Below are 11,230 nucleotides of genomic sequence, written 5' to 3'. Positions count from 1 at the left end.
CACATGGTCAATTTCGCTTATGGCTACTTTCCCTATATGATAAGATGTGTGACTAAGGTAGCTTGAAAAGAGTACTTAGTTAGGTTGGTATTATGGGATGCCAACCATACATTGCACAAGTGTTCCTTAGGGGTTGCTAAGGTAATGGTTTTTACTATATTATAAGCATAATTGTGATTACGGCTTGTGTTTTACCTTGAAAGTGCATGCTGATACCCAAAATTGACAAATCCATACTTTTTAACAAAAAATTCCTTTTTATCATATTTCAAGGATTTTTAAGCATGCTTCCATACTTAGTACTTTATGTGCTAACCCATTGCTTCTACATTTACTATGAGTGTCGGTTCCGATCGTTGAGACGTACTTCTTCAAGAGAAGCTTGGATTGACTATTCCCTAAGCTTGGTGAGTCCTCATGGCTCGAGGACATGACATCATTCATTTCTAGTTTCTATTGTACTTTCTATTTTTGAGACTTTATTGATGTAAAGGGATTTGAGCCTATTTGTACTCTCTATTGTACAAGATGGTTATTGAGACAAAGTCTAGACTGTTATTTTCGTTTATGAAAAAGAAGTTGACTTCGATTGTAAAAGTTTTAAATTTTCCGCATCATTCTTATGGCTTTATGTGTATGATTATGCTAAGGGATTGTATGCGACCCCTGGGTCGTGACCCTCACTCAAGCTACATTACTTTGGATGGGGCAGGTAGTCTATTCTGCTGATTGTCGTGCCACCAGACTGGAGGCCTCCATTTTGGACATGATTCAGACAACCCTCACCAATGTTTTAACATCCTTGAGTGCTACCATTGATGCCCTTGTGTCTAGAGTAGCGGTTTGCGAGCCCGACCAAAGGGCCACCGTGGAGGTGATGGCTCTAATGGCCGCTATTGCTGCGCTGAGGAGAGATGTGGGCCAACTGAAGTCCGTCGACATGTCTATGAGTTTCATGACGGTGGAGATCATTGATGTGCTAGTTGAGCCATATATGCCTCTGCCTACCATCGGAGATGATGTTCGAGTTGAGGAAGCAACTGATCTCGAGTTTGAGGCGGAGACATATGAGGAAATGCTTAGGGTTTCTGAGGAGGTTTCATATGATGGCCTTACATAGACTGAGGAGGCCATGATCGATGCAGCTGCACAAACTTCTTTGGCATATACGCCCTTGGATGACCCTAGTGGACCCAGTACTTCTGTTGATTTTACTTCGGGCACTGATGCCCAAGTTCGGAGTGATGTATCGGGCATAGATGACCCGACAGATGCAGCACTATTTCGACAAGATTTCCCTTTACCTCCCTCTCTGTCTTCTTTTATTGACTTTTTGGATATTTTATTTCTTGCCTATGAGGACAAATAGCTTTTGTTTGTGGTGGGGTGAGGCCCACCTTTTGTGACTATTGCTCTGTCTATATATTTGGGTTTTTGAGCTATACATGGTGCTTTGATACTGCTTTTGTGGATGTTTGAGCTTGTGGCTCCTTGTATTAATTGCATATGATTTTTAACCCAGTCGAAAAATTTTGTGCCACCTCTTGATTGTGTTTGAATGTGGTTGTTCTCTTGCAAATTTGAGTATCGGTCTTGATAAATACAGATGACTTGAATAGTGCTCATAATTGAACAAAAGTGAATGTGCGGCTACAATGAAGCCAAATGAAGTAGCATAGGCAATATGTGACATTTTTGCATCTCGTTGTGACTAACCGCTTCTCGAATTGAGTCTCTTGTGATTATCATTGCACACTAGTAGAATAGTGGAGTCTTGTTTGATATTTGTTGCCAATGCCTTGTGTGATGAGCTTACCGTGAACCATGTGTCATGACACCCGTTGGTCCGATTGACTAAGTGATGAAATCTCTTGAAATGATCTTAGGCAACTTTGAAGAGAGTGAAACAATTTAACATTTTACCTCTTTTGTGGCCAACCTTGTGAGTGTGTGATCCTTACTTGAACACCGTTTGAGCCTTATCCTTTTCTTGGAAGAAATTTGATGTACATGGTATCCTTTCTTTATCCATTACCTATAATCTTCATAATCTGTGGTTTGTTCGAGTACCCATTTTAGGCCAAAAGCCTAAGTTGGGGGTGTGGTTAAAAGAGAAGGTAAATCAAGAAGTGTAAAGAAGTCCCCCTTTTGACCCACGTTTTTGAAAAAGATGGAACACCTCCATACAAAAAAAAGAAAGAGAAAAAGAAAAGAAAAAAATGAAAAGAATGAAGAAGTGCGAAATAAATTATAAAAGAAAATGGGCTGTCCGGTATTCCATGGAAAGTGAATAATGGGGTGACTTTTGAGCATAAATGAAAAATGTTGAAGAAAAGGGAAGAAAGTGTTGTTCATACCATACTTCATGAGGACAGCAACCAATGAGCCTAAATTACCATACCCTTACACTCAGCCCCGTTACAAGCCTTGAAAAGACCTTTTTATCTTGAGTGAGCTGAAACAAGTGTTGGTTGGAAAATAAGGGCAAACCTATGGGTTGAGTCATGCATACGTTCACTTATGTTGAGCTTAAACTTACATTTGAAGCAAGTATTGTGAGCATTTGAATCTTTGATAATGGTGAGTCACAACTTTAAAACTTTGAGGGAACAATTGATCCTTGCATAAGTAAGTTGAGTCTTGTTTTGTGCATTCATGATTGAGTCTTGTGTAGCACGATTTGAGACATCCTTTTTGAACTGCTGAACTGGAGTTCTACTTGAGCACAAGCAAATATTTAATTTGGTGGTGTTGATGAGTCCGAGATTTGGACTCATTTAAGGCTTTATTTGAATAGATTTAGGGTCCTCAAATGCTTATTTGTGCCAATAACTGATGTAAGATCCTTGATTTTTAGATAATTCGATTGAGGAACAAAGCAAGAACACTATTTGCAAAAAGGAACGCAACGAGTTGAAAGAAGAAAGAAAAGAGAGCCTGCTGATCGCCAAGTCCATTTAGCGAGTCGCCGAGTGGCCATTTGACCGCCTAAAGTTCCAGTGTGCTTGCCCTGAAGGAGAAAATAAAGTTGACAAGAGAAATGAGCAGTCAGCGGATCACCGAGTGATTCCGAAATGCAGAGTTAGATCACCCAAAGTTAAAGACATAGAGGATATTGAAGGTCAAGACAAAAAGGCGATGGAATAGACCAAAGGGCAGATGGGCGACCTGATCGACAGCCCTACTTACTGGGCCGATTGGTCATTCACAACATATTTTTGGCGACTATAAATATGTTTTCAAACATTAAGTTTAGTATCAAATTTTATTCTGAACAATTTTTAGAACTAAGTTTCAGTTTGAACTCTGAGTTTTGAGACAAGTTTTTCTTAGCTTTTATGAATTGAAGATTTCCATTTTTGAGAAATTTGAAGTGGGTTTTTGAGATTCTTCGATTTGGACCTTTGTAAAGACGAAATTAATCATACCTAGTTGATGGAAACATAATTCGGTAACGATTTTTATCTTTTTATGATGTCTAGCTAAAATCTCAATTCTTGGGGTGTGATTATGTGATTTTGGGTTGTTTTAGTTTGTGGGTATTGCTAGCTGTTAGTTTAAATGTTTTTTATATGTGATTTCAATTAGTAATTGTGGTTCAATTTAAAGAATTTTAGTTGCAAATGCAATTCAACCTTCATGTTTTTGGCATGCTCGAGAGAGAGCTTTTAAAATCAAGATTACTGAATTAATGGCCTGTGGGTATTCGGTTGTCATGGCTTCAGGTTGAGAGAGTGAATCCTAAACCTTTTTCCACACATTCAGATCGGGAGAGTGAATGGACTAAAGAATAGTTGTTGTTAATTGCATGATTGTCGATGTGGAGAAAAATCAACCTGATTCATGGTAAATTGTTTGAGAGAGTTTATCCCCTCTAAAGTCTAGCTTATTCACTAATAAACAACTATTTACTAACAGTTGCAATTACCCATTTGTCTACATTAGCCTATAATCGAATCACATCCCAAGAACAAGTCTCATTATTGTTTTTTTTCATATTATTTTGTTGCTGTTGTAGTTTATAATTAAAATGAAAACCCCCTTATTTGACATTCGTGTCACTCCCTGATTTACATTATGTTTTTATTCGTAAATGTCTATTACTATTGCTGACTTAAGCATATTCGTACCCTCCTATTGAATCTTAAAAATGTACCACTCCATGTGGGATTCGACCCCAACTCATTTAGTTGTGTTATTATACTGACTAACGATCGTTGATGCTTATAATTGGATTAAGTGTCCTTGAAACATTAATCAATTACCCATTTAGCGAAATTAGTATTCTATTTCTCACAATCCTATGTCCTCTCTACAATCGTTCAAATCTCGTGTTACTCATTTTCGTTAGAACATGGATACTAAAATCCCCCCTCCTTATATTGATAACTGAATATTTCTGATTAATTTTATGTTGTGTATCCGTTTTACTATAAAAATATTAAAACACATCTTCACTTCATACTTAAAGTCTTTACTATATCACTCCCTGCGAGATAGACCCCAATTTATCATTGGGTTTATTCTTGTTAGGGACCACCTACACTTTGAATTAGAAGAAGTGTAGTTGAGCGTTATCAAAAATAGTGTCGCTGCTGGGGAGTGCTATTTAGAACTCCTTTATTGAACTGTTTTAGTGAACTAATTTTATGAATAGTAGAAATTTCTAATTTTTGTTTCTTTGTTGATTGCTCAAAACAGGTGAAGAGATGAGTGTTAATGGCAGTAATGCAAGTAAACTTGGGAAGAATGATTACATCGAAAACTTGCAAGATGTCAATGTGGATCAATTGAGAAATGTTAGTGCAATTCGATTGCCTCCAACTGGGGAAATTTAATTTTTCATGAGACCAGTGCTTTGTTGGAGGTGTTGCAAATGACAAGTCTCTCTGGGGACATGCTCCTAATGATCACATTCACAATTTTGTGGATGTGTTTGGACCGTTTTCCTTCAAGAACATAACTCAAGAGTCAGTCCAACTTCGTTTGCTTCCGTTTTCTCTAATGGGGGAAGCAACAAAGTGGTTGACTTAACTACCAATGTAGTCTATCAATTCTTGGGAGGAACTAACAAAAGTGTTTTATAAAATACTCTTTCATCCCTCAAAGATGGTTAAGTTGATGGATAATATCCAAAACATCAACCAGATTTGTAGTGAGCCAATCCATGAAACGTGGTTCAGGTTCCAAAAGTTGTTTCTTCAATGTCCTACACATGGGTTGTCGGAAAATGTGCTATTTCAATATTTTAATCAGAGTCTTGACACCATCAACAACGGTGTTGCCGAGCAGCTCATTCAGAGGGAATCATGAGTTAACCACTTGACATAGCGTTAGCTTTGCTTGATGAGATGACCAAAATTAATCGTGCAAGCTACACAAAGGATGATCAGGTGTCATCATTGAATATTGGGCTGACGAAAGAACAAATGAAAAATACTGAAGAATGTGATGAAAACATGGCCAAGATAATGACCCAAATGAACTTATTGACAAAACATTTTGTGGGAAGTAGTTATAAGCACATGAACGCGGTTGGTACTTATAGTGGTGTGATTCCTGATGACGCATAATTTGAAGCCATGTACAATGAAGAGGTACAATTCTTGTCTAACCAAACAGGGGGTTATCATCCAAGCTATCCAAGGCAGGGAGGGAATCATGGTTGGAACAGAGATCGTGATGACAGTTAGAGAGATCGGGATCAAGACGGGCGTGATCGGGGTGCAAATTGGAGAGATACAAATGGTGACAAAGATCGTTATGTACCTCCTCATGAATGTCCAAATTCGAATGAACCAAAGGATGACCCCGTAAACTTTTGCATCAAGGATATGCTTAACCGTATCCTACACAAGATTGAAGGATTAAATAAGGTACTCAAGGAGATGAAGGATGATGTCTTATCTTTAAATCAAATGATGACCTCACACTGGTCTCCACAAAGCAACTTGAGACTCAAATGGGTCAAATCTCATCTCACTAAATCAAAGATCGAAAGTGGTTCTTCCTAGTGATACCTTCGTCAACCCGAAGAATGAGGCTTGAATGCATCACCACGCCGTGCCACGATGTTTGACATATACAATTTAGGGCTTTATAGGGATTAGAGTTTTTTAGGTTTAGGGGTTATGTTGTTGTTTAGGTTTTTTAAGGGTCAAGTGTTTCTTAGGGTTTTTTTTGGTGTTTTCTAGGTTTATGGTTTATGGATTTTTAGGATTTAGGGTTAGAGCATAGGGTTTCTTAGGGGTATTAAATAGTTTTTAGGGTTTATTTTAGGGTTTGTAATATTTCGGATTTCTTAATGTATGGGGTTTAGGGTTTAGGGCTTATGGTTTTTTAAGGTTTTGGGATTTAGGTTTAGGGTTTGATCTAGGTTTTTAGGATTTAGGGGTTTGGGTTTTTGAGAGTAAGGTTTTTTATGGTTTAGGGGTTAGGGCTTAGGGCTTTTTTTTTTGTGTTTTTAAGCTTTAGCATATACGATTTAGGGCTTTATAAGGTTTAGAGTTTAGTGTTTTTTAGGTTTAAGGGTTTTTGTTTTTTTAAAGGTTAAGTGTTTCTTAGGGTTTTACAGGGTTTAGGGCTTAGGTTTTTTTTGAGATTTTTAGATTTAGGGTTTATGGATTTTTAGGATTTAGGATTTCCATCTAGGGTTTTGTAGGGGTTTTAAATGGTTTCTAGGGTTTATTTTAGGGTTTATAGCATTTACGGTTTCTTAATGTTTGGGGTTTAACATTTCTTTGGGTTATAGGTTTAGGATTTAGGGTTTAGGGTTTAAGTCTTAGGGATTTTTTAGGTTTAGGGTTTTATCTATGTTTTTAAGGTTTTGGGCTTTCAGATTTTTAGGTTAAAGATTTTTAGGTTTTTATAAGTTTAAGGTTTAGGGCTTATGGTTTTGATGTGTTTTTTAGGATTTAACATTTACAATTTTGGGCTTTATAGGGTTTAGATCTTAGAGCTTTTTAGGTTTAGTGGTTTTTGGGTTTTTTTAGGGATTTTAAGAGTTAACTGTTTCTTTGGGTTTTTTAGGTTTAGGGTTTACAGAATTTTAGGATTTAACATTAAGAGCTTAGGGTTTTGTAGGGGTTTCAAATGGTTTTAGGGTTTATTTTAGAATTTATATGATTTAGGGTTTTTTAAGGTCTAGGGTTTAGGGTTTCTTAGTTTTTCAGGTTTAGAATTTAGAGTTAGGTTAGGGTTTAGGTTTTATGGCTTAGGGTTTTTTCAGGTTTAGATTTTAGGTTAAGGGTTTATCAAGATTTTAGGGTTTAGGTCTATGGAATTTGTAGGATAGGGTTTTTTAGGTTTTTATAGGTTTAGGGTTTAGGGCTTAGGGTTTTATTTTTGTGTTTTTTTGGGTTTAGCATATACGATTTAGGGCTTTATAGGGTTTAGAACTTAGAGTTTTTTTAGGTTAAGGGGCTTTTGGATAATTTTTGAGTTTTTAAGAGTTAAGTGTTTCTTCGGCTTTTTTACTGTTTAGCGTTTAAGACTTAGGTTTTTTTTGTGTTTTTTAGGTTTAGGGTATAGAGCTTAGGATTTTGGAGGAATATTAAATGATTTTTAAGGTTTATTTTACAGTTTATAGGATTTAGGGTTTTAGGTTAGAGTTTAGGGTTAAGGGCTTAGCGTTTTTTAAGGTTTAGGGTTTTAACTTAAGTGTTTTATCAAGGTTTTTAGGGTTTAGGGCTTTGGGTTTTTTGGGTTAAGGTGTTTTAGGGTTTTATATGTTTAGAATTTAGGTTCTAACGTTTTTTGTTGTGTTTTTTAGGGTTTAGCATATACAATTTAGGGCTTCATAGGGTTTAGTGTTTTTTAGGTTTATGGGATTTTTTGTTTTTAGTGTTTAGTGCTTGGGTTATTTTTTGTGATTTTTAGGTTTAGGGTTTAGAGCTTAGTGTTTTGTAGGGGTTTTAAATTATTTTACGGTTTATAGGATTTACGGTTTCTTAATGTTTTAGGGTTTTAGGTTTAGGATTTTGGGTTTTAGGTTAGGGTTTAGGGTTTAGGGCTTATGCATTTTTTAGGTTTAGGGATTTAGGTAAGGGTTTTAACTAGGTTTTTAGGGTTTAGGGATTTGGGTCTTTTAGGTTAAGGATTTTTATGGTTTTATATGTTTAGGGTGTAGGGCTTAGGGGTTTTTTCTGTGTTTTAAGCTTTAGCATATATGATTTATGGCTTTATAGGGCTTAGAGCTTACGAGATTTTAGGTTTTAAAGGGTTTTTAATGGTTAAATGTTTCTTAGTGTTTTTTAGGTTTAGCGTTTACAAATTTTTAGGATTTAGTGTTTCGAGCTTAGGCTTTTCTAGGGGTTTGAAATGGTTTTTAGGGTTTATAGGATTTAGGATATCTTGATGTTTAGTGTTTCGACTTTCTTAGGGTTTTAGGTGTAAGATTTAGGGTTTTAGGTTTTTTTTTCGTTTAATGACCCTTGAGGGGATCAAGGGCTTAGCAACACCCCTAGCCCTTAATATAAATAAACCAAACAAAAAAAATACAAGGAGGAGGACATAAACCTTACCTCCAATCTTATGTTGGTTCATGAATCAACTTTCCTACTAAGGATAGTCAACTCATACCCCTATTATAAAAGGAAATCTAATAACTAATCACCTAAAAGAGAGGACTCCTCTCGATACAAAGAAACTAGGAAACATAAATAAGGGAGAGTCTCCCCCTACAAAACTAAGAAAATAAATAAAAACGACACCTAATCAAACAAGCTATATCTATGAAGAGGTAGCCCAATTGACGAGGGTAAAGAAACAAAGTGTATTGAGACATCTATACAGAGTAAATCAAGATCATGGAGGTTGCTTATTCCTTTTCATCTCTTTCCTCCGAATATTTGTCATACCCATTTTTTCCAACAGATAACTTCCTCTGACTACGGTAGGTAGTTGATTATAGGTGTACAAGTGATGAACAATATCTGATCTATGGCTCCTTTTTGACAAAAAAATCAGCAGTACAATTTAGTTCTCTATATGTCTGTTTTCATTAGAACAATTCCAACTGATTGATGAGATTAAAAAGAGCTCCAAATCCACTTCAACAATAATACTCTTATAACAATGATGCAAACACCAACCAATGTCGTGAGTAGCCGCTTCAGTTTCTGCTTGGTTATTCGTACCAATGCAAAGAGGAATCGTGAAGGCATAAATAATCTCACCATTTGCATCTCATAAAATGCCTCCAACCCCTATATTGCCCAGGTTGTTAAGCGCACTACCATCGGTGTTGAGTTATAATATGTTGTGGGAGGGACTCTCCCATTTTATCTCTCTGATATGGACTGTCTGCCAGCAACCTTCAATCACCTTGATTATTTTAGTCAATTCCCTAGGCAATTGTTGGTAAGAGTAGGCTGAAGTGAGAGTGTTTTGATTATCCTTGCAGATAAGAAATTGAACTCTAGCAATACTCGATCGTTTTTCCCCATATTTAGCCGAACACCTATTCTTCCACAAAATCCAACAATCAATGATGGGAAGGGACATAATTAATAATTTATGAACTTCATTATTTCTTGGCAGACTTGACCACTGTAGTAGAAGATTTTTCAGAGGTTTGCCTGTGAAAAGGGCTGAACAAAAATATCCAGAAGTGTTTAGAAAAGTTCTTGGTAACAAAAATATAATCGATGTCATCCCAACCCGGATTAATACGACAAGAACACTTAATAGGTTCACCACCAAAAGATCTAATCTTTTCATTAGTTAGAAGCTTAATTCTCAAAGTACTCCAAAGAAGAAAAGAAGCTTTAAAAGGAACATTTTTATGCCAAGTGAGGGTGTTAATTTGACTTTTGTATTTTTTTTCTAATGTCGCCTGTGCAGGTAAAGTCTCAATATCAACCGGTGGGGATGTATCCATCGGAGCTGCCATCTTTCTCTCAGCCTCATCCTTCAAGTATTCGGCATCAATACGCCGGATGTTAGTAGAGGAGGTAGGAGTCAGTTTTACATCTGTCTTTTCATCTCGCGGCACACGGGCCTGTTTGTACAACTCGTTCATCATCACCGGAAAGGGGAGAGATCTTTGTCGCTGCCTAGCTCTTATGGCCATCTCTTGCCAATAATTGCACAAAAATTGATGTTCTTTCTACCAATAATGGATCCAAGACGTGCCTCCTTTGTGTGGCAGAGGATAGACTCGTTCTGGGATGGCATGATTGTGCTACGAATAAACACAAACCAATACGTCATTGTCACATTGAGGTCTTTCTTTTCTATTGGCACTCCGACCTCAATCCACCTAGGAGTATTGTTAGAAGGAGAGGGGCCAGCCAACTTTTCATATCGTCCAATGTCATTCGCTTGATCATACTTTGGTAGTGATCTTTAAAGTTGTAAGTGCATTCCAAGACAACGTCAATATCATTACTATCACATTTTACCTTCTTCCCCTATACAATCACATAATCCATGGGTTTGAAGATAGTGGATTTCGTCTTCCCTTGTTGTACCAAAGCTCCGTAGGCTAAGTAGAAATCCTGTACCCAATAAGGAATGTAGGAACCCCGTGGTTTTCTAAAAATCAGGAATTTGTTGGACATAAAAGTGCTTCATATCTCCGGATATTTCTCTACCACACCATCTGCTGACAACCTATTCTCCTTAATAATAGTCCTCAGTCCCATAGCCTTTAGTCTGTTGAGAGACCGAGGAGGTGGACCTTGTACTGGTGGTTCTGGACCCACCATATGTGCAGGATCTGGAGGTGGAGGAGGAGTCTAAGGCACTCGGATCCTAGATGGATCATTAATCCCGTTCGAGTGAAATTCTTCTCTCCTGGCCAGTAGAAGCTGGTCATCCTCAAGCTCAGAGATGGAATCCTAGAATCCTAGTGTTCTACCTCATTGTCTCATGAGGTGAGCTGAGTCACGTAGACTCCATCACTCTTGGAGCTGACCTCTGAGGACTCCACCACAGGCATCCTCATTTCTAATGATTTCTTTTACCCATTTGCGGGTGGCATGTCTCGTCCTGGAATTGTGGGTCTAGCCATTTCTGCAAAATACATAGAAACGAGTTAGAAATAATTCAAAAACAGTGCAGAAATAAAGTTGCAGAAAGACTCGTCGACTGTCGTGGAGTCACTTAGGTGAGCCAGATAGGGCTCGCCCAAAGTACTAGCTCAAAAAATTTATAGAATAAAGGCATGTCGGTGATGATCAGGGCCATACGACGAATCGCAGACACCAATCAACGAGCTTGGCAAAGA

At 37.4% G+C, this 11,230-nt stretch overlaps 1 protein-coding gene across 1 annotated transcript; it reads left to right on the top strand.

Annotated features, from left to right (window-relative positions):
* Positions 1-703: 703 nt before the first annotated feature.
* Positions 704-1,120, top strand: LOC125814069 (uncharacterized). The gene has a single exon (XM_049493522.1). The coding sequence runs from the start codon at positions 704-706 to the stop codon at positions 1,118-1,120; it is 417 nt and encodes a 138-aa protein (XP_049349479.1).
* Positions 1,121-11,230: the final 10,110 nt, after the last annotated feature.

This window comes from Solanum verrucosum, unplaced genomic scaffold, assembly GCF_900185275.1.
Source record: "Solanum verrucosum unplaced genomic scaffold, falcon-dt-bn FXZP01000271.1, whole genome shotgun sequence".
Taxonomy (NCBI): domain Eukaryota; kingdom Viridiplantae; phylum Streptophyta; class Magnoliopsida; order Solanales; family Solanaceae; genus Solanum; species Solanum verrucosum.
The sequence above is the reverse complement of the archived record's forward strand: the minus strand, read 5'-3'. Positions and strand labels throughout refer to the sequence as shown.

Excerpts from the sequence above, each read along its gene's own strand:
- LOC125814069 (XM_049493522.1), top strand. The coding sequence starts at position 704 with ATGGGGCAGGTAGTCTATTCTGCTGATTGTCGTGCCACCAGACTGGAG.